The sequence below is a fragment of the Macaca nemestrina genome, chromosome 11, assembly GCF_043159975.1.
Source record: "Macaca nemestrina isolate mMacNem1 chromosome 11, mMacNem.hap1, whole genome shotgun sequence".
Classification (NCBI taxonomy): domain Eukaryota; kingdom Metazoa; phylum Chordata; class Mammalia; order Primates; family Cercopithecidae; genus Macaca; species Macaca nemestrina.
The window spans coordinates 67,104,296-67,128,724 of record NC_092135.1 but is presented as its reverse complement, the minus strand read 5'-3'; the positions used below and the strand labels follow the sequence as shown (position 1 = coordinate 67,128,724).

Sequence of the window (24,429 nt, the reverse complement as noted above, 5' to 3'; positions counted from 1 at the left end):
TCAGGGGCCAAAGCAAGAGAGCCTCATAGACCAGAATAATTGCAAGACTTTAATTAGATGTGCACCCACATAACAATTTGGAAAATGCATATGACCAGAGCTACCTAAAGTTACTCGAGAAAACAGTCAATGTTCAAACATAGGCAGAGTTTCCCACTTACTCAACTAAAAGTCTAGTATTCCAAGGATGAATAAGAAGATAACTTTGCCAACTTTCTAGAATTATTATCTAACATGGCTAAAAGGTTGTGTGTGGAGGGAACTTAGATATGGTCATATTATTGTTTTGCTTTTAATTATTATTGCAGTGGAATTTATTTAATTTTACATTATAGTAGAAAAAATAAAACCAAGACTTATAATTTGTGATTTCATTTATCATAAAGATAGTTCTTTGGTATTTCTAACAAATACAATTTTTTTTTTTGATTTCTGGAATCCAGAAAAAACAATTGGGGAATTGGGGCAGGACTGACTTCCTTCTGTCTCCCATACTTCTCCCTCCCCACAGAAAGCTTACACAAACACCCATTTTCCAGGCTTAGTCTTCCTTTTTTGGTTACTATTATCTAGCTCAGAGATAGAGGCAGGTTAAGACTGATGGGAACATGCTTGCGTTTTGCTCATGGGTTTTATCTTCTTTCCCTCCTGCAGCCACTCACACGTGCAGCAACAGTGAGTTCCAATGCACATCTGGGCGCTGTATTCCTCAACATTGGTATTGCGATCAGGAAATAGATTGTTTTGATGCCTCTGATGAACCTGCCTCTTGCGGTAAGAGAGTAAGCAAGCATGAAAAACATCACGATGCAGCTAGACAACTTCAGTCTCTTCCAACCACTTCAAATACAGACCAGGGTCGTGACTGCTGAATGCTTGCACTTCCTGTCCCAGCTTTCATCTGGAATGCTGACACTGCTCAGCGGATATTCATTAAAGACCTGTTAGTGCAGAGCACGGTGTGGGGAGCTGATCAGGATGTAGAAGCTGCTGATTGATGCTGATAAAATGAAATTATATTGGTGATGCACCTAATACAGTGCTTAGCTGGTAGAACTTAATTTTAGTTGACTCTCAATTGAAGTTCCTGAATTTGGTTGAGTGCTGGCCCAGAAAGCTGTCAGAAGACCCAAAAGTGATTGGAGTAATATACATGCGGAAGGAGCATATTAGGGGCATGCATCCTCTTCCTGTTCTGTCTCTGTGCACAAGAGGCCCAAGAAGTTGCAGGGGCCTTTGGTTGTATTCCTGGGGATAGTTATGCCCTGTTTACATTTGGAGTCTGCTATTGGCCTTCACAAATTCTAATCTATATCCGTGCACATTTTTTACATCATTGTAAAAATATAAAAATACAACCTTCTACTTTGCTTTAAAAAACCTGTCAATAAATCATATTGCTATTTAGGAGTCAGAAAACTATGGCTGTGGGCCAGTTGCCTGTCTTTATAGATAGCATTTTACTCAAATGCAGCCCCATAACATCTATGGCTGCCGTCCTTCTACAATGGTTATGTCCAGTAGGTGCAACAGAGACCATAGGGCCTGTAAACCTAAAATATTTACTACCTAGTTAAGAAAAAGTTTGCTCATCCTTGTCTTCATACTCCTTTTAATGACTATAATATTCCATTGAGTGGTTATAGTATCATCAAGTTGACTGCCTCTATTATTAAACATTAGGTTTCTTTTATTTTATTTTTCTATTGTATATATTGTTGCAGTAAATATTAACACCACATTTAAAACATTTTATTTTCAGGATATTTTCCTAGGATCATTATTAGTATAGTTTTATAGCTGAAGTCAAACTATTTTTGATTCCAATTTTCTCAGGTTTAAATTCCGTGTTGGAGAGTGGTATATGGAGTGCTTTACTAAGTTCTTTTTCCCCAACACTGAAAGTTTTATAGAAAGCAAAGGACACATAGAGTTTTGAGGACCTGTAGAGAAAATAATTAATAACTACTAGATGAGTAGAATAGTCTTAGAGATTGGTTCAAATGTGTGAATTATTGGTTCAAATATATGAAGAATTAATATGACTTTTTAAACTTCTCTATGGTAATGAGAGTCATAGTAATAGCAATGAGTACCAATGACCTGATCTATTTAAATAAAATTTAAGCATATAACTTACATATGAATATGTCCTCATTGTAGTAAAGTAATAATATTCAGAAATATATTTTAAAGAAATAATACGATGTGCAAAAAAGTAAAATTTACATTTTTTCATCCTTCTCCAATCCCCTCACTCCTCAAAGATAATCACTATTAAGGATGGGTGTGAATTCTCCTTACTTTTATCTTTTATATATCTTACTTTACTTTTATATATCTTGATATATGGTTTAAAAAAAAAACAGATGGGGTGTAACTATACATATTTTCTGCAATTAGCTTTTATTTTTTTAAGCTTAATATCATGTCAGCAAATGCAGACCTGCCTCATTCCTGTACACTGCCAAAGAATACTTTGAAATATGAATGGTCTCCATGTATTTTTATCCTTTTCCTAGTGGTTGGACATTTAGGTGGTTTCCATTTTTTCGCTATGAAAAACAGTGCCAGGATGAACATCCTTTTAGAAACCTTTTTGTGCACATGTGGAAAGATCCATTTGGTCTAGATGTCCACAAGTGGTGCTGCTGTGTCAAAGGGGATATATCTCTTCAAGAAATCTGGGTCAGGCCGGGTGTGGTGGCTCACGCCTGTAATCCTAGCAGTTTGGGAGGCCGAGGTGGGCAGATCACGAGGTCAAGAGATCGAGACCATCCTGGCCAACGTGGTGAAACCTGTCTCTACTGAAAATACAAAAATTAGCCGGGTGTGGTGGCAGGCGCCTGTAGTCCTAGCTACTCGGGAGGCTGAGGCAGGAGAATCACTTGAACCTGGGAGGCAGAGGTTGCAGTGAGCCAAGATTGCGCCACTGTGCTCCAGCTTGGTGACAGAGTGAGACTGTCTCAACAACAAAAAAATAGGTCTGGATCAATGTGCACACTTTTCATAGCAGCTTCTAAAAGAGCCTGTTTGTTCTTACTGTTATGATTAGGCTATGTCTTTATCAGTTGCAATTATATTTTCTCTCGCCTTAGGCTAATTCCAGTACACCCTGGGTTTGGGAGCCTATGACACCTTGATTAGTTAAATAGGAACATGTGGGGTTAGGGTTAAAGAATCTGAATCAGTGATGGCTAATTTGAAGTGGAAGAGTGACTTATTTTAATTCAGTCTTTATTGAACAGCCATGTTCTAGGAACTTTTGGGCTGTGTCAGTGAATAAGACAACAATCCCTGCCCAAATGGGCTAATATTCTAAAGAGGGGAGACAGGCAATCAATCAGTAAATTGTCTAGTATGTTGACAGATGGTGGTAAGTGTTATGGAAAGAAGGAAAGGGAGCAAGGAAGCGGGGATGGAGAGTGCAGGCCGGGGAGAGTTTGCATGAAACAAAATGGTTTTGGATGAAAAGTAGATTTTAAAATAGAAACATGTGAAATAGTGGGTAATTCCTATCTTCCCTGGGAAAAGAAATGTTCTTTCTCTACCATACCCATAAGGGAATATTGTATCTCATTTTAGTCACCAAAGATAATTAGGGCTTTGCACTGTCAGTTGACTGCTTTTATCTCAAACTGTTGGTCACTGGTACTAGTCTTATTGGAGGACTACCCTAGATGTATATAATAAAATAATGCTCTGGTTCAGGTTGTCTAGACAACCCATGCTCCAGCCAGCTTGTCTCCAGATTCCTGGACTGCAAACCACTCTTTTCACTGAGAACGCTATTGATCTTTTCAGGTCACCCTGAGCGAACCTGCCTCGCCGATGAGTTCAAGTGTGATCGGGGGAGGTGCATCCCAAGTGAATGGATCTGTGATGGTGATAATGACTGTGGGGATATGAGTGATGAGGATGAAAGGCACCAGTGTCGTAAGTGAAGCTGATTAATTCCTCTGCAGAGTCACATTCCAGGGAAACGCAGTAGAGTTGCTTTTCTGTGTTTGGAGAGTACGATCGAAGATTTCTATTTAATTGAATGGACACTGATAGAATGTTACCTTTGTTTCTCCATGCTGGGAGTGTTTGATATCATCCACTTAAATGCTTCAGAGTAATGAAAAATGACTTTATGTTTACTTTCTTTCTCTTACATTTGGCTAATGGACGTAACGTCCTACATTTCTAGGGAAAAAAAACCCCACAAATACTTGGTTGGCTACTTTATTTTTTATTTTTTATTTTTTGAGACAAGGTCTTACTCTGTTGCCCGGGCTGGAGTGCAGTGGCGGGATCATGGCTCAGTGCAGTCTCCACCTTCCAGGCTCAAGCGATCCTCCTCCTTCAGCCTCTCAAGTAGTTTGGATCATAGGCCCACCACCATGCCTGGCTGATTTTTTATATTTTTTTGTAGAGATGAGGTCTCACTATATTGCCCAGGCTAGTCTCAAACTACTAGGCTCAAGCAATCCTCTTGCCTTGGCCTCCCAAAGTGCTGGGATTACAAGCGTGAGCCACTGCACCCAGTGGTTGGCCACTCTTAATAGCAACCTTCACAGTATAACAATGGACTGCTTCTAGTTTCCTTCGTCACCTTAAAGCCGTATGGAGGGAGGGGTGTTATGCCTCTTGAGTAGAAAATGGAACATCATTTTCATTACCAACAGGGTATGGAAGTCTTAGCTAGTCCAAGAATTAATCAGAATGTCTTTCTATGGTAGGGCAATAGACTCAGTGACTCCCTGCTGCTTTCATCTGATGGCACCCTCCTGTGTTGTGACTGTGGGGGTGGGTCACAACTCCATATTTACTCTATCCACCCTATCCACTGACATGGGTGGTTGACAGCTGCACATACATGGATTGTGGCATGTGCATTTTTCCCAGCTGTCTTTACCAACATCTCCTTCTTTCTTTTGTTTCCTATTCACCCACAATGAGACTGGATAAAACACCTGTTCTTTTATTTTGTGGACACTAATGACTCGATGTCAGTATCTCATCTCTTTCCTCATAGCATCATGGTTTCTGACAACTCTGTTAGCATATGCCTTTCCTCTCCACCCCAATACTGCTTGGGGTGGTAGCTATAATGTAGTTGAAAAAGCACCAAATTTGGACAAGAAAGACCTAGGTTTGAAGCCCTAGCTCTTCACGTAGTTCTATGACTTTGAGACATCCAGTTAACCATCTTGGGCTTTAGTTTTCTCATCTATACAACTGGTGTAAAAATACCTGCCTCACGTTGTGCTTGTGTGATTATACTTTGTAAACTAAAAAAAGTTACCAAAATATAAGGCGTTTGGTGTCCAATTAACAAAATGGTAGTGGCTTTCTGAAGCCCTAAGGGAAAAAGTATGACCATTCTAATGTATTTTATGGAAAAATAAATGAGTCGTTTTATTATATTGATTTCTTTGAAAAAGCCAGGGTCTAAAGCAATTAAAGTGGAACCTTTGGAGGTATTTGTATTATGATCTATTATTATAGTAGCAATGTAATTTGTCTACGTGTTTTCCTCCCATTTCCTTTCATCCTTAGAATGGTAAGTAACATTAAAGCAAAGAGAATTAACTGCTGCACTGAGCTCTCATGCTTTCTGATTCTTGCATGCTTTGGTTTCAGAGAATCAAAATTGCTCGGATTCCGAGTTCCTCTGTGTAAATGACAGGCCTCCGGACAGGAGGTGCATTCCCCAGTCTTGGGTCTGTGATGGCGATGTGGATTGTACTGATGGCTACGATGAGAATCAGAATTGCACCAGGAGAACTTGCTCTGAAAATGAATTCACCTGTGGTTACGGACTGTGTATCCCAGAGATATTCAGGTGAATTGAGGATTCAAAAGTTACCCAGCAAGCCTCAAATGTCCATGGGGGCTGGGCTCACTTACCTATTAGGCACAGTGGCCACAGTGCCCAGGGCCCATGTTGCTTTTGGTGGCCTATGAAAATGTTTGGATTCCTTTTAAAATCAAGAGGAAAAAAAAACCTTTTACATCAAAGAAAGTATTTTAATATATAATATTAACATATCTGGGTTTATACCAGTATGACTGCATTAAAATGAAAAGAAGTTAGATACTTAAATAAATTGTTAATATATAATATCATTAACAATTTAAAATTAAATACAATTTTTGATATTTTTATGGAGGAAGGAGCCCAAGAAGGCAAAAATGCCTAGGGCCTGTGAAAGAATCTGGCCTTGCAAAGGGGGCCGGAGAGATTAGTGGAGAGGGCTTGAGATAAGAATTCTTTCTTGAAGCTAGTGACCCGCTTAATTTTCCACTTGGAATAGAGGCATTGGTATTACAAGAATGGTTTCACTCTCCTTTCTCTGCTATAAGAAAAATAACAGCATAAGCATGGTGATAAATAGAGCTTGGCTCTTAGGTTCAGGGTCAAGGAGAGGCAGGTGGAGTGAACTGAGACAGTGTCTCCAACTAAGGATGCAGACATTGATCAATATCATGCAGGAGGGCTGGGAGGCCAGATTTTCTGATGCAGTTTTTGAGAGAAGTTGGAAATCTGGATTTTCATATGAAATAGTCTGATTTTAAAGCTGGAAGCAAATTTTAAAATTCTTAAAACACTGTGTGGGTCAAACAGATTCGGCTCACAGCCTGCTGGTTTGGGGGACCTCTCCTGCAATATTCCACTGTTTGACTTCTTACCTCTTTCTCCAAATGGGCCTCTTCGAACAGTTCATATACATTCTTAATGTCCCAACTTCTCGTCATCTCACTTAACAAATACTTGGATTATGGAAGGAAATGGAGAAGAAGAACAATTTGTAAGTTTCAATCCTGATTGACTAGGAGAATAGTAAGAGCATTAGCAAAAGTAGGGGAGTCCAGAAAGGAGCTTGCTCAAGGTAGAAGGTGAGTTTGACATAGTAGGACTTCCTGAGGTGAAAGTATGTCTTAGGCATTTGGGCACAACTGGAGCCATGAAGAGGTACTGCTTGTGCCAAGGACTGTTAAGGGACACACAGGCACATTGAGAGCAACAGGAATGGCCAGTTTACAGCATACGAAGGAAGACAATGGGAAAGATATACTAGGTAGGCACAAGATCAGAGCAGCAGAGTCGCAGGGGCCATTGACTGGAGGGGCGGACGGCTCATCAACAGGCGCTAATGTACCACTGGAGTCCAGTGTGGTGTACGATTGTGTGTTTATTGTGGTGGTCCTGAGGAAGAAGGAGGAGGTGAAGGAGCAGGGACTTAGCAGTAATTTAACAAGTGGGTAAATGCTATCAAGAAAATATACTCTGTGCGTGATTCATCCTCTGATGAGTGGACATTGCTGAGAGGTGGCAGTTTGTGAACTGACAATCCAAAGACATTGAAGAGATGGAGCTGTCTTCTTTTGTAGTGAAGCTGCAGTAGAATATGCTTTGTATTTAAGTAATATGGATGTAAAGTGTAGATTTTTATTTTTTGCAGCTAAAGTGGATAATTCTTTGTCTGTATTTTCTCCCTACTGCTCAAGAGTTCTATTGTGTTGCACTTCTATAGTTTTTCTGAATTTGGTAAATAGCTAATAGCATTAGTCTTAGATGTAAATATATTCTGAATACCTAGGCTTAGACTCTAGGCACAAGAACTGTAGCAGGTGTTGATTTTGATCAGACTCCAAGTTATCTCCTTTATTCCCCCCATTCTGAGCTTTCTAGGTTCTTCCTTTATCGTTACTATGACCTCACAGCACAGTAACATTTCCTCCCTCCCTTTCTTTCTTCCTCCCTTGTTCCTTCCTTCACTTTCTCTCCCTTTCTCTCTTTCTCTTTCTTTTTTTCCTTGAGATTTCTGAATTTCCTTGGAAAGGGATATAGTAGAAGAGAAAAAAAAATACTGTTTGTTTGAAAACCTGAGCTATCAGCTTTTAAATAAGTCCAAAATCTGTGTGTCTGGAGTAGCCTCCACTAGGTGTGCTGTTAGTGTGCATCTCCTTGCTTGCTTGGCAGAAAGTGTGCTCTCCATTTTGTACAGTGGGACAGGAGATCATTTTTCCTATTGACTTTTTTTTTTTCTCTTGACTCATTACTGATGCTGCTGAAAATCATAGATGATAAGACTGAGGGACGACAATTTGGTGGTGAGCGAGAATACTGACTTGCAATAGTGTCTGAAAGCTTGGTGATTTGCTTGGTGACTTGTTTTTCCTCATACATTGGATCTAAATTAGAGAAAGGAAAGCACTGGTGTTTTCAAACCATTTGGAAATGAGTTAAATAGCTCCCGGGAGACCAAATGGAGCCGAGCCAGTCTGCCTTGACCACAGCTTTCTTCACAATTACGTGCACACATTTTGCTGTAAATCATGTTGACAAGGCCCTGGGTTTATGGATGGCAGTGCTGGTTAGCAGGCCTGGTTATAGGTCAGTCGTAAAACTGACCACATTCACCGTTGTTGCCTTCACATCTCGTAATGCTCTATGTGTCACTCCTATGCTTTCTATGCTAAATTGTTCAAAACCATTAGCTTTGTTCATTCCTATCAAAGATTCCTTTATGCTTATGTGAGACCCCCTTTAGACATCACAACTTTTATGGGATCTTGGAGTAATATGGAGAAGAAAGGCCAGTTTGGCTCACAGAACTTCAGGAAACTATATTGTTATAATGATGCCTGTGTATGTTAGGTCTCGAGATAGCTTCTAGTACTACAGCATGCCTTCTTCCTTGGCCAGTGTGCCATACTAACCTACTAGCTTGCTTTCATTTACATCACCATGAAGACTCACATCTCATGATAGATGGCAAGAGTGTAATGAAAGATGGAAGGAACAGGACTAACAATGTAAACGTTATTCCAGTGGGAAGATATGTGTTCTTAGAGGACACACCCAATAGTATTATTTATAATATGTAGCACTCACCCTATGAGTATCCACTTGGGTATGGGCACTTTTATCATGTGATTACTCAGTACATTGCCAGTACCCACTGGCTATCTCATTATCTGTTGAACATAGATAGTGCCAGTGTTCATAAGCTGTCTCATAGATCTGATGTATACCAAAATTACAAAAGTTGTATTTAATTAGTTTATCAACTAAGGGAAAAATGAATACAATTATTTTTAATGGCTATAGACCTCCTAATGGTCTATAGCTATTAAATGGTAGCATTTAATGGTAGCATTTCTAATGGTAGCAGCCAGCCCCTGAGGAAGTTGTATGGAATGCCAAATATTGGATTCTTCTGGAATTGGTGATTAGTGGGGTAGATGAAGATGTTGGGGGAAAGGGGACCAAGGACACTGGTGATCTTTTTTTTATTATTATATTACTTTAAGTTCTAGGGTACATGTGCACAACGTGCAGGTTTGTTACATATGTGTACATGTCCCATGTTGGTGGGACACTGGTGATGTTTTTAAAATGGTTGATCTGGCATTTAGGTAGATGGAGAAGGAAACAAAGCTCCAAGTGGGTAACAGTTGAGGTTTATTGTCAACCTCTCTAAAAGTGGTACTGGATCTCATGATACAGGTGTGACCGGCACAATGACTGTGGTGACTATAGTGATGAGAGGGGCTGCTTATACCAGACCTGCCAGCAGAATCAGTTTACCTGTCAGAACGGGCGCTGCATTAGTAAAACCTTCGTCTGTGATGAGGATAATGACTGTGGAGATGGATCTGATGAGCTGATGCACCTGTGCCACACCCCAGAACCCACGTGTCCGCCTCATGAGTTCAAGTGTGACAATGGGCGCTGCATTGAGATGATGAAACTCTGCAACCACCTGGATGACTGTTTGGACAACAGCGATGAGAAAGGCTGTGGTGAGTACAACAGAGGATTTGGGGAAAGGATACAGGGGAGACTGAATATGGATTCTTAACCCTTTATGACTTAGACTTTCCAACCTGTCCTCTAACTACAAAGTTACCATAAAATCACTATTCCTGGTATAGCAAAAGGTACCAAGGTTTTTTGGTATATAAGATGGGGACACACATTTTTTTGGACCAATTCTTTACTTAGATAGTCATTAGAGAGAACAGAAGATGGACAAATATTCAGGCCATCATTTAACATTGCCAAATAAGGTACTCGAGAATGAAGAGAACCATGTTGATTCTCTTGAATCCCTGTAATGACTTTTTGCCTGAAGCATCCCTCTGCTAGGACTCCTTGGCCTGTTCTTCATTTTTGTCCTCAGGTAATTGAATGGGAGAGTTTAATATCCCTCTCACCCCAACCACCGCAAGTAAAGCAGTTGAGAATCCATAACATGGGTATTTTTTGCTTAGCACCATCTTGAACTCCATAATATTGGCAATTCATCCTGTTTGTGGTGGTTAATCCTGGTAATCATTGTTTCGTGTATGTTGGTATTGTCTCTGTAATAACAATTTAAATACTTTGAGAGAGAGACCATATCATTTCATTTATTTTGTTTTCTTTATTTCACTGGTTAATCGTCAGTACTCGTTGAAAGTATTTGCCTAATTGACCCGAAAGTATATAATGTAGTTTTTGTCCTTATATGAAAGATAAGATTCATATGAAATAACATTAAAATTAAATGCTAGACAGAAACTGCTGTGGAAATGTAGAGAAGAGAATATCTAGGCATAATATTAAAAAAATCTGTGCAGCAAACCACGATGGCGTGTGTTTACCTGTTATAACAAACTTGCACATCCTGCACAGATACCCCTGAACTTAAAATAAAAGTTGAAGAAAAAAAATGAAAAAAATTTAAAAATCATCTAAAACTGGCTTTTGTTCCATTATAAGAAAAACTTCTACAAATTTCTACCAAAGTTTCAAAAACCATTTAATAATTAAGAAAAATGTGTGCTATATTATACATTTATACAAAAATCATATGGAAGTTTTAAATGTTTAGTCCTAATTCATATAGATTCCCATTGCATTTTAATTAATTTTGCCTTACCTAAACTGTAAGAATTAAATTCCCAATAGTACAAAATTGAAATTAAAATTTTTAGTTTGAAGAGGAAGTGATCTCATTAGGTCTCTTCCAAACCTATGAAACATTCACTCTTACAACTAGAAGGAGTCCTAGTGATCTTCTGTACCCTCTTCTCTTTGCAGATGATAAGACTGTAGCCCATAGACAGGAAATGAATTGTTTGGGGGGTGCACGGTAAACTAGTGGCAGAGCTTGGTCTGATATTTGGATCATGGATTTTGCAGTGCATGAAGTTTTAATCTATTGCTCCTTGATGAATAGAGAACTAATAAGAACATGCACTCCTCCCTCTGTAGATCATTTTTGGGTGAGGTTGCCCACGTGTTACAGGACCAGCCAGAGGGACATGTAGTGTTGTGTTGCACCTAGTGTTGAGCTGATGCCATCTTGTGAGAGGCAAATGTGTGTATCTCTTTGTGGTTCCGTGTTCAGTGATGTCACACTGGAAGCCTGAGCTTGACCATGGTGTGAGCAGTCACACTGGAAAATGCTACAAATCAGAGCATTTAGAAAATTTTCCCTGAGCCCTGTTTGACCAGCACACTGGCCAGCCTCTTTTCTTCTCCTCTTCTTTCTCATTTCTCCTATATTAGTTGTTTAAACTGCTGATGAAGGAGTAAGTTGGTGAGGAAGTTGAAAAATAGTGACTTTTCAATAATCCACAGTATTTGGAAGTCTCTGTTGTCTGTCTTAGCATGGTTCATTAAGAATTGGCTCTATTTAGTAGAATGTTGACTTTGAGCCATTATAGTGAGTTGGTTGTTGATATTTTAGGATCTCTAAGAATTGCCTTTTACCTACAGGTGTTAATGAATGCCATGACCCTTCGATCAGTGGCTGTGATCATAACTGCACAGACACCTTAACCAGTTTCTATTGTTCCTGTCGTCCTGGTTACAAGCTTATGTCTGACAAGCGGACTTGTGTTGATATTGATGAATGCACAGAGACGCCTTTTGTCTGTAGCCAGAAGTGTGAGAATGTAATAGGCTCCTACATCTGTAAGTGTGCCCCAGGCTACCTCCGAGAACCAGATGGAAAGACCTGCCGGCAAAACAGTAACATCGAACCCTATCTCATTTTTAGCAACCGTTACTATTTGAGAAATCTAACTATAGATGGCTATTTTTACTCCCTCATCTTGGAAGGACTGGGCAATGTTGTGGCATTAGATTTTGACCGAGTAGAAAAGAGATTGTACTGGATTGATACACAGAGGCAAGTCATTGAGAGAATGTTTCTGAATAAGACAAACAAGGAGACAATCATAAACCACAGACTACCAGCTGCAGAAAGTCTGGCTGTAGAGTGGGTTTCCAGGTAAGAAAACACTGATGAGCTTTTTAAAAGTTAAAAATTAAAAAAAAAATTCTAACCATGTTTTCATGTTGATAGGAAATTAATTTTTCAACTTGGGTTAATATGCAGATACATTCAATGTTTCTGCAGGTTTATTTTCTGCTTTGTATCTGATACTCAAATGAGAGATACAGAAGAGAATATCTAATTATTTTAAAATTTATAGTATCATTCTTATGGAAAGAGGAATTGCAAGGGAAGAGAATTCACTGTTCCTGGCCATTCACTTAACTGGAGATGATATGAAGGGACAATTCATGCATTCACCGGTGCATTCACAGTCGTCACTTCCTGAGTCCCTCCCACATGCCCAGTGTGATGACAAGCAGCAGGGGTTTTGAGGGAAACAAGGCAGACATGGCCCTTGCTCTCCTGAAGTGCATAGGCTTGCTTACAATACTAGTCATTGGCCGGGAGCAGTGACTCACGCCTGTAATCCCAGAACTTTGGGAGGCTGAGGCGAGAGGATCACTTGAGCCCAGGAGTTCAAGACCAGCCTAGACAATATGGCGAAACCTGTCTCTATGAAAAATGAAAAAATTAGCGAGGCATGGTGATGTATGTCTGTAATCCCAGCTACTCATGAGGCTGAGGTAGGAGGATCCCTTAAGCCTAGGAGATGGAGGTTGCAGAGACCGAGAACATGCCATGGCATTCCAGCCTGAGTGACAGAGTGAGACCCTGTCTCAAAAAAAAAAACCAAAACAAAATGAAACAAAAGAACCAACCAATGCTAGTCATTCCCAGCATGGGCTGGTCATGAGAACTGGAGAATGGCTAACACGAGACTCTTGTTTTGAGATTGCCCTTCTGGAAACTGACAGGCTTTAAGGCAGGCCAGTGGTATTTTAACTAAACTACCAGATCAACCACACTTCTTAACATTTCTATTGAATATCAAATCTATCAGATTCTTGGCAGCATAAACTAATTGGCCTTGTGGTCAATAGACATCAATCTGCAGGCACTTATGCTATAAAGATTCTTGTTGCCGTCAACCTAGACCTCCAGAGGACTCCTTTCCACATCCTCCTATTTGACCCCCTTAAGGGTAAAGATCCTAAAGTGGGTGGGGAGAGTTGGCTTCCCAGTTCTCCCTGACCAGTAGCTGGCCTGACATAGGTGCTGAGTGCTTGCTGAATAATGAATGAAACATTGACTAAGCATTCCTATTGTATGTATCAGTTCCTGTTTCACATATCCTACGTGTCAAAAAGTATAGTGATTAATGATTTCCAGGAACAGAACTGAACATGGTACTGTTCTTGTCACCATCCTTTGTTCCAGTGCAGAAAAAACAATATTCGAACTATAAGATATTGTCATTCAGCCCTCTCTCTCAGAAACAGCTAGAATGACATTTCTCTCGGATTTCAGCTACTTTCCTCTCTATTGAGGTGTGTTCTTGATCAGGAGAGAATTAAATACATGTGAGGAAGATGGGCAAGAAAGTCTAGGTGAGGGTAGGGTAAACTTTTCTTGAAAGTCCAGGAGGGTGCACAACCAGGATCAATGTTCCTGAAAGCACAAAGGCAGAATGGAGCTCAGTTGTGTTTACTTTGGTAGGGGGCAGTTCTGAGATACTAGCTACACTGAAATTAGCAACAATTTTTCTTCTCCAATATTAATAAAAATTTCTGCTGTCAACACTAGGGTGTTTGGTTTCCATTTGATATAACTTTTTAAACCACTATTATGTACATTGGAAGATACTGTTGGCTCTCAGTTATCTTAATTTTTCCAGTAGTGGATATGGAATATCTTCTCCATGTTTTCTTGAGAAGAATCTGTTTACAGGGTGTCTTTTGACTGTGGAATAAAGAGAAATTAGTGGGAAAACAGTAAGCTCAACAGAGTAGAGTGCCCTATGGGGTATCCAGTCTACCAGGACTTGAATGGTAATAGCAACAGGAATAATAATACAACAAGAATAATAATAGCAACTCCTTCTAAGCCTGTTGTGATCTGAAATAATGTAATGTTTTAAAAAGTCCCTGGTCTAAGGCCTGGCATTTAGCAAGTGTTCAATAGTTAGCTACTATTATTGTCACTGTTCTTAGTGTCTAGTGATGGAATCCAAGGTTATAGCCGTCTTATTAATCAGGATTTAGTCGTTTACCCAAGTGAATTAACTGGCAAGACTTGTACATATATGGATACTCATTCCTTCTTGCTCAAGCCTGAAGCGATGTTACTATCCCAACTATTCAGATATCCAGCATGAATGGGTAAGGGCGTACTTATTGCAAAGAGGCATTCAGGTCTTTTGGAAGGGAAATCATTCTCCTTCTGGTTGGAATTGGTTATCGAATCCTAAATGACCTTCTCATTATAGGGACATTTAACCCTTTGGAAGGTTATGGTTACTATAAGACTCTGGTGAAAACCATGGGCCCCTTTAGAAAGTACACAGATCCCCAAAGCTGGCTTCTCTGATTCTGGGTAAAGACCTTGGGTTAAGAACACTTACCTTATAAGAAAAATAAATTTTATTGAATAAAAATATATTTATAACAGAAATATCCTTGCGGTAGCAGTTTCTAACAGATCCTAATATGTTTCTAAAGCTTCTTAGGTTTGATTAAGTAAAACGTGTCACAGGTTAAGAAACTCATTTTGACAGCCTGTCTGACAGAGGCAGGGATGTCTCTTTATCCTAAGGGTGTCATAATCTTTATCTTAAGGATGTCATAATTCAGAGTTTCTCTGTGCAGTTTCAGTGACACACTTAGACAAGTCTGTTTCCTTGACTCCACCGTTTAAACTGTAATTCATGATACTCACCTCTGCTTCCCTGTTCTGCTAAGCCTTTGCATTGCCTGGAGAGGGTGCCTTATGCTGCATGAGGAAAGTAAAACCAGCCCCGTCGAATGAGGTGTGTCCCCAGTATTGTCCACATGACACCACCTTAAAGTGGGAATTATTGCACACAGTCTTGCACCCTTTGTTGCCTCACTGCAGGAAGACCAACTTCCTATTTTCCCCTGCCCTCATTTGCCTGAAGAAAGGTGACTTCTAACAACTGTCTGTGATTCTCAGGTAGCTTGGATAGGAAACTGGGTGGCTAAATATGTCCCATTTCACAAAGTGACTGTATTGGTTAACTCCTGGCTCTTCATTTTAGAAAGCTCTACTGGTTGGATGCCCGCCTGGATGGCCTCTTTGTCTCTGACCTCAATGGTGGACACCGCCGCATGCTGGCCCAGCACTGTGTGGATGCCAACAACACCTTCTGCTTTGATAATCCCAGAGGACTTGCCCTTCACCCTCAATATGGGTATTGTCTCCCTGCAATCCTGGGCTTTTCTTTCACCTCCTTATTCCGCCTCTGTTACCAAAAAGGTTGTTCATATGGTTATCTCAAGGCCAATGTCTTGCTGGGGTTTGTCTTCTGCTTTTCCTACTTGGTAAATCATTTAGTGTAATGAGTAGAAGCATGGCTTCTTCAAATCATCATCATCAGCTGTTCTGTTTTCTTTGCCCTGACACACTTTTGCACTTTTCGAGTCATGTATTTTGGCTGTGTGCAAAGAAAATTGTGGTTTTAGAAAACCAATTTCTTTACTGGACTCTCTATTGCAAAGCCACTGAAATCCAGTTAATTGTGTTTATTTGTGAACGTTTTCTGTACATTGTCCCCTTCCTTTATCTTTTTTAGATTATTTGCTGTTAGCTCTCTTTCCTTTCTGAGGGGCTCTACAGAATGCAGACTCCATTTCTCTAAATGGAGAAAAGGTGTGTACTTTGGCTACTGACTTCTTTTGGCATCAGGGACTGACCTTTTGTGTTTGCTCTGACAGGTACATCTACTGGGCAGACTGGGGTCACCGCGCATACATTGGGAGAGTAGGCATGGATGGAACCAACAAGTCTGTGATTATCTCCACCAAGTTAGAGTGGCCTAATGGCATCACCATTGATTACACCAATGATCTACTCTACTGGGCAGATGCCCACTTGGGTTACATAGAGTACGTACATGAAAAGCATAAAACAATTGTGTGACTGTTTATTTCAAACATCAGAGCTTGTGATTCCAGTCTATTAGTCCCCTCTATTGTCTAACTGACCTGTTTGTTAGAAGTCATTGGGAGGAAGTCACCCTTCTAACTAAAACTGCTGAGCTCTATGGGGTGGTGCAGTAAAAAGAGGGTGAACTTTTAAATCATATGGATCAGGGTTTATGACCTGGTGTTTTCACTTCTTATTGTTTTTTTTTTTTTCATCTAGAAAACGGAGCTAATAATCTCTCCCCATGGTAGTCAGCTCAGTGTGCAACTCATCTTAATTTTTTTATCTCTTTACTTTGCTCTCCCCTATGAAATATATGATTAATTTTAGTATTTGAGGAAAGGAAAAGAATAAAAGGATTTGGAAAACTTTCCCTAAAATACTTTGGCACATTTATGATTAAGTGCAATGCAGTATTTTAGGTAGCAGTAGAGTCTGTTAACATTAATCCAATATGATAAGGCATTTACATCTTTCTGGTAATAGGATAATTTTTTTAAGTGTGTTAAATATACTGTTCAATAAAAATACTCATTGTAAAAAAGATGATATGCATTATTAATCAACAGTTAATCAAGAATACCCATATTGAGGGTTTAGTTTGAATTTTGCTAATTATGGCCTAGTTGGACCATAGTAATGTCTTCTGCATAAGCATTTATGGATAGCGATCCAGGAACAGCCTGTTGCATTCAAAAGCATGGAAATGCCATTCATTCAGTAGAGCTATTTCAAAGTTTTTAATTTTACTTTATTTTTAGAAATTCCTTTCTTCTGTTATGTTTATTTTGCTGCCAAAGTCAGTGTAGAAAAGTTTGGAGTTCTCTAACACCGTATTCCCTTGGGACATGCCACTGGAAAAGAACGAATACCTGGCACACATGCTAGTGCTCTTTCTTCCTGTGCTCATGGCAGGCATAATTAATCAATTCCAGAACTTTCCCTTGAACTGGTTCATTTGCTACACTAAAGTAGCCCTTAGCATTCTCATTGCAGAATTTACTGTAGCAGATACTAACTCACTCTTAGGGTAGAGATTAACTTTAATTAGAAGCAGTGAAATATTATTTCTAGTTTACTTATACCATTTTGATGTGATATACTGATGGTAATACTCTTAGCCCTTCCCACGGTGTGTGTATCCTCTCTTAAAAGGCACATCAGAGAGCTGAGTTAGCTTTCCATGCAATCCTATATTGAATTAGTAGAAGCATCAAGATGTTCAAAGGAGCTTCAACAATTTTCTAACTGACTTTTATTGTTCTTTGGATCCTATAGATTTTTCTTGGTTTTGAAAGCTTAGTAGGTTTCACTCAGTGTACCTTTAGACAGTGTTTCCAGGAGCATTAGAGACGAAAAAAGGAATTTTCTAGTTGTACAATATTCTGTTTACTTTTTGATACAATCCAATATAGATTATTTGTGTAGATGGATTATAAAATTTAGGCAGTAGATTTCAGTCTAAAAGTCAAATCATAATATGAGGCACTGTGATCTGGGAATAAAGGAAACTTTAATATTCATGAGCCATGTTAAATTGGTTACCTCTTGGAGAGGTAGCAATGCCTGTGTTCAGAAATATATTTCATAGACACATAAAGCAATACATTTTTATAGAGCATCCAATTGATTCCTTGTACATCTTGGGATGCACCAACACATCATTGGAGCTGTGCCTGTAGTTCTACTCTTACTTTTTTTTTTTTTGAGATGGAGATTTGCTCTTGTTGCCCAGACTGGAGTGCAATGGCATGATCTCAGCTTGCTGTAACCTCCGCCTCCTGGGTTCAAGCGATTCTCCTGCCTCAGCCTCCCAAGGAGCTGGTATTACAGGCATGCACCATCACGCCTGGCTAATTTTGTATTTTTAGTAGAGACAGGGTTTCTCCATGTTGGTCAGGCTGATCTCAAACTCCCGACCTCAGGTGATCTGCCTGCCTCAGCCTCCCAAAGTACTGGGATGACAGGCGTCAGCCACCACGCATGGCCGTGTAGTTCTACTCTTGACAAAAAATGCTCATAGAGGTATCTGAGGTCTCTCTACAGAGATTACAAAGGAACTGAAAGGGAACGTCTCAGGACTACTTTCTGGTCTATGATTTTTTAAAAAAAACGGATGGTGGCTAGGTGCAGTGGCTCACACTTAATAGTCCCCGCATTTTGGGAGGCTGAGCAGGGCAGATTACATGAACTCAGGAGTTCAACAACAGCCTGGGCAACATGATAAAACCCTGTCTCTACAAAAATTACAAAAATTAGCTGGATGTGGTGACACCTGCCTGTAGTCCCAGCTACCCAGGAGGCTGAGGTAGGAGGATCACTTGAACCCAGGAGGAGGAGGAGGTTGCAGGGAGCCAACACTGTGCCACTGCACTGCAGCTTGGGCGACAGAGTGAGACTGTCTCTAAATAAATAAATAAATAAATAAATAAATAAATAAATAAATCAGATTGTGACTGATTTCTGGTCATTTACCTGCATCCGTATCAACAGAGGTCAAGCACATCTTCAAGTTTTCCTATGGCTTCTATAAGTTACCATAAATTATATTTTAGGAAATATTTTTAACATTGCATGGCTAACATTATCAAGTTTCTTAGTTGATAGCTTGTTCTATCTCCTGTTTGAATTTTAGGATATGTTCCAAATTTTTAAAATATTAAGTTGTCACTATTTTAGAAATGATTTCTGATATAGACCCATAATAATGAAAGCCCTTGGAACTGAGAGGACTTGGGAATTTGGTTGTGGATCCTCTGTAATATATTGAAATCAGAGAACCTTCTCTGGAGGTTTGTTCATCTGGAAAAGTATTCGCTAATGGTGCCATGGCACGATTAATAATAAATGTCCTGCTGGTGTTTGCAAAGTTAACCCTGCAGGCCTCTAAGTTGTGTTCCCCTCAGGTTATACTGAGAACCCAACTATCTCCTAGAATAGCGTCCCCTCCGGAATGTTAATGAGAAGGTAGAATTCCAGTACAATATTGCTGTCTTCTGATTTCTTCCAACGGTGTTGGAAGAAACAAGAATGGTGTTCACCCCAGGATATCAAAAGGGTGCTTAATGAGGAACATCAACATAAGAGGCTGTAAACCTACAATAGCTATACCAGCTTCATCTGCAGAAAAGCAGCTGTGGTTAGGAATTAGTGATTATTTAAACTCCTGACACTATTCCTATTTTGTTAAGCATTGCCTTTTCACTTCTACATCTTTTGTTCAATTCAAATAAATCCTTTAAGTTTAGTTTTTGTTTTAATTAAAGACTAGGAGTTTTGAGGATCTGAACTTATATTATCTCTAGGAGGTAGAATTTTGTTGATTTGTGAATTCGTTTATCCTGCAAGACATTAGAGGAGAGGGATTACCTCCATCACGTAACTGTTTCTGCTTACTGATGCAGGTACTCTGATTTGGAGGGCCACCGTCGACACACAGTGTATGATGGGTCACTGCCTCACCCCTTTGCTATTACCATTTTTGAAGACAGTATTTATTGGACAGATTGGAATACAAGGACAGTGGAAAAGGGAAACAAATACGATGGATCAAATAGACAGACACTGGTGAACACAACACACAGACCATTTGACATCCATGTTTACCATCCATATAGGCAGCCCATTGGTGAGTAGGTGACTGAGGGGTTTGGCATAGTTGCCTTGGGTTATGTGCATGTCATGATTGTCTTTAAGCATGAACTTTATGATTTACAAAGAGTTTGTGGTTACTTGTTAGTGTGTTCTTCAAAGCATATGCTGAAAGTTGACAGTAGGCAAGTATCTTGAGAGTTTATCCCTCTTCCCTGGAAAGACTACCTAGAACTCTTCTTTTTCTTAAAACTCGCTAAATTCTTCAAGATCATCTTTTTTTTTCCTTTGTTTTTGATAAGATTTAACAGTTACTATGTTGCCATATTTACTTTTTCTATTTCTATGGGAGGACTGAAGTATTTTAAAGGAATTAAAAATATGGCATTTCAGCCCTAAATACTAAATACTAAATAAATGCATATGATATTGTGTATAAAATAGATATTATGCTTATCTTCTAGAAGATAATGTCAAGAGCAGTGCGTTTTAGTGTTTTTTAAGTAAGAGAACTTGTTTTTATCAGATTGTAAACTTATATCCCTTTTTACGCAATTAAAGCAACTTTATGATTTAGAGATAATCTAGTAAAGGTCTGGAGTATATTTTGGGGATAGACTGGTTTTTGTGGGTCTGCTTTGTTGTGATGTCTTGCTAAAACATATGATAAAGTTGGAATTAAGGAAAAATGAGAATTAGCAAAATAAAGAAATTTAGTTATTTCTTTCTGGAAGTTAATATTCTTCATATAATTTTTATTAGAAGTTCAAGTAAATATTCATCTCAAAGTGGTGACCTGGAAAATTAGTAAAGATGATGCTCAGTTTATTCATCCACGTTATTTTTGGCCAAACTTCTGTTACCTATATACTTAGAATGTGGGAATGAATAAAGGATCTGTTGGAAATTAAAACTTTAACCTAGGTCTAGGCAAATGAATATAAGCTAATTTTACTGCCTGCTGTCCCAGGACTTGGAGAAACACATCTTTTCTAGTCAGAAACACCAGTGAGTATAGCTCACTTCTGGTAGCATATAAATGAGCTTTCTTAAAGCACATGATTGTTGCTTGTATAATTCTATCATCCATTTTATTTAAGAACTTTTGGGAAAATCATAAATCTAGGATAGTTGGGTTTTTTTTATTCTCTAAGAGGTGATAAGTTTAATGTCAAGATGTGTAATCAGCTAATCTGTGCTTGATATTCTCTTTAAGCAAATGAACATATATTTTCTTCCTTTTCCACTAGTGAGCAATCCCTGTGGTACCAACAATGGTGGCTGTTCTCATCTCTGCCTCATCAAACCAGGAGGAAAAGGGTTCACCTGCGAGTGTCCAGATGACTTCCGCACCCTTCAGCTGAGTGGCAGCACCTACTGCATGCCCATGTGCTCCAGCACCCAGTTCTTGTGCGCTAACAATGAAAAGTAAGGCTCTCTTTCCCCTCTCCTCAGTGCCTCTCTAGCCCTTGTACAGACATTGACCTTCAAGGCTCCAAGGGATGGGAGTTTTCTAATGAGACAAGATTTTGGTTAATTAACTTGGTTTATGTGGAACACAGCAAGACTCTCAGCCTCCAACTTCAGATAATATTTTCCATGAATAGAAGGAGCTTGCTAACCAAACTGTTATGCATATATATACAAACTTTCATAGAAAGGAAGCAAACCGTATATTTCTCATTTTTAATTGTCCTGAGTGTTGGAGCCAGAGTGTATATAAGTACATACTGAAAAATATTCCCCAGAAGTAATAGAATTTCACTGTCTTTTCCATGCCTATGTCGGCCTAGCTCCTTAGCTGCCTATGCTAGGGGATCTAGGGTTACACATTCAAATCCATTTTTGATCATTTGTGTTTGCTATGAAACATGGCCACAGATTATTTCCTTAACAATGTCCACAGGCCATTGATGACTAGGGGACCTGAGTTAGAGAGTGGCATGGAGAGAGGCATTAATGCAGATCATAGCATCTAAGATGCAGCGGTAGACGATTGTAGTGATTAAATAAGATATCTGAGATTAAGAATCTAGCATACATTTATTGTGAGAAAGACCCTCAGCAGTTGCTTTTGCCCTCCAACTTCCCAAACAATACTTTTATATCACCCTGGCAAACAATCTGAACCAATCACTGCTCCTAGAACACAGCTCAAAACATACACTCTGTGTTTATTTATTATTTGTTGTGGATGGAATTTATTCATCATATTTAAAGCACATTTTCAGTTTGTATTTGGATCTTAAGAAACCTGTTTTATCTTGCCAAGTTATGTTTTCTCTGAAAATACACCATTGTAACTGAGATTTAATTGATCCTCTTCTGGGGCCACGAGAGAATTCATGCATGTCATTTCTTGGAATTCAGTGTTGATTCCTTCTCTCCAGATAACTGTTGCCCCTGGTGGTTTGCTAAAAAAGTGCTGTATGTTCTCTGTGCAGGTGCATTCCTATCTGGTGGAAATGTGATGGACAGAAAGACTGCTCAGATGGCTCTGATGAACTGGCCCTTTGCCCGCAGCGCTTCTGCCGACTAGGACAATTCCAGTGCAATGACGGCAACTGCACCAGCCCACAGACTTTATGCAATGCTCACCAAAATTGCCCTGATGGGTCTGATGAAGACCGTCTTCTTTGTGGTGTGTTGAATTGCTTTATGCCTCTTTTCCCCACTTCTATGTTGATTGTATAATTGTATACAATCATGATTCTGTGGGTATTTCCTGAATATCATGAACTAAAAACCAGTTCAAAGTCCTAGAAGGAAACTCAGGCTCCACCCTTTTTCTATTTTTAGGAAGTGTTTGTTTTTGTTTTTTAAGAAATCTTAAGGTTTTTACAAGGCAAATGGTTGAAGTAGATAATCAGTTGTCTCTACTGGTGGCTCTTCACCATGTGCTAGGCATTGAATCCCCTGTGAGAGCTAACACTGAGGAGGAAATGAGAGGTTTCCACCCCCATTTTTAACAGGGACTCTCAGTTGTCATATTTATTTACATTTCCATTTAAAAGGCAAAAAAAAAAAAAAGTGAGCACAGCAGCTCATGCGTGTAATCCCAACAGTTTGGGAGGCTGAGGCAGGTCGATCGCCTGAGCCCAGGAGTTTCAGCCTAGGCAACATGGCAAAAGCCTGTCTCTACAAAAAATACAAAAAATTAGCCTGGCATGGTGGCATGTGCCTGTAATCTCAGCTACTTGGGAGGCTGCAGTGGAAGAATAGCTTGATCCTGGGAGGTCGAGGCTGCAGTGACAGAGATCGTGCCACTGTACTCAAGCCTGGGTAACAGAGCAAGACCTGGTCTCAAGAAAAATAAATAAATAATCAAACAGGCAAAAAATAAAATTCCCCCAAACTAAAAACAACACATCAATAACAGTAACAAACACAAAGTTTGAAGACTATTTTCCAGTAGGAGAATAGGGACTGAGGAAGGTATGCTTAACAGGTCAGGGCGTTCAGTTCTTATCTCTTAAGTCTTTATGCAATAAAAAGATATTTAAGAATTTGGGAGACAATAATAGTCAAAAGAAGAAGTGCTCCATGTAGTAGTACTGATTGATAAGTACATTAGGAAATAAGTCCTCTAAAAAGAAATCATGATCCTGCTATCCAGGATTCACTGATGTCAGTTAGGAGCTTTCATTCTTGATGCCTTCCAAGCTGATAACCAAATGTCCCTGCTCTCAGAGAATCACCACTGTGACTCCAATGAATGGCAGTGCACCAACAAACGTTGCATCCCAGAATCCTGGCAGTGTGACACGTTTAACGACTGTGAGGATAACTCAGATGAAGACAGTTCCCACTGTGCCAGCAGAACCTGCCGGCCGGGCCAGTTTCGGTGTGCTAATGGCCGCTGCATCCCGCAGGCCTGGAAGTGTGATGTGGATAATGATTGTGGAGACCACTCAGATGAGCCTATTGAAGAATGCAGTAAGTTCCTACGGGAGGGCCAAGGCATGACCAGAGCAGGGAGACATGAGGAAACTTCCATGGGGACTGAGAGAGGACATGGAGCTTTCTTTTTCAGCCTGATGGGATGCTCTGCCTTGGCACTCCCTGCAAACTCTGGCACTGAAAGGCAGAGTATAGCTGTATGACTTGCAGGTGGAACCAGACGCTGTTTCTCAAGTGGCTAATACTTCCTTTTGATACATAGAATGTCTAACCAACCAGAATACGATACCAAGAGCTTACATGTTGTATATCTACTGCTTTCTCACTTGGGCCACAGAGAAATGTTATGAGGTAGGGAAGGTGGGTGTGAACCAGTTCCATTTTACAGATGAGGAAACTAAGGTTCACATTAAGTGGATAGTCACATTACTGTTTAGTGTCAGATCTAACACTTCAACCCAGGTTTTTAACTTCAAACCCTGTTCTTCCCCAACCCCACCCACAAAGTTATACTGTAAAACAAATGAGTGGTGCTGAGATAGTGAGAGACTTGGAACTATTTTTCTGTTCATGGTGAACAGATCACATCTAAAGCAGACACACATTGCCA

General features: G+C 39.6%; 1 protein-coding gene across 1 annotated transcript in view; it reads left to right on the top strand.

Moving 5' to 3' along the window:
• The window catches only part of LOC105483280 (LDL receptor related protein 2), a 214,626-nt gene that overhangs the window by 146,705 nt on the left and 43,492 nt on the right, over positions 1–24,429 (top strand). Inside the window, exons 46-56 of the mRNA XM_011744068.3 lie at positions 655–774; positions 3,805–3,936; positions 5,629–5,830; positions 9,503–9,798; positions 11,762–12,278; positions 15,442–15,594; positions 16,118–16,288; positions 19,733–19,956; positions 21,170–21,347; positions 22,364–22,560; positions 23,610–23,855. Of these exons, the coding sequence (XP_011742370.2) occupies positions 655–774; positions 3,805–3,936; positions 5,629–5,830; positions 9,503–9,798; positions 11,762–12,278; positions 15,442–15,594; positions 16,118–16,288; positions 19,733–19,956; positions 21,170–21,347; positions 22,364–22,560; positions 23,610–23,855 (2,436 nt within the window). The remainder of the gene's footprint in view (positions 1–654; positions 775–3,804; positions 3,937–5,628; positions 5,831–9,502; positions 9,799–11,761; positions 12,279–15,441; positions 15,595–16,117; positions 16,289–19,732; positions 19,957–21,169; positions 21,348–22,363; positions 22,561–23,609; positions 23,856–24,429) is intronic.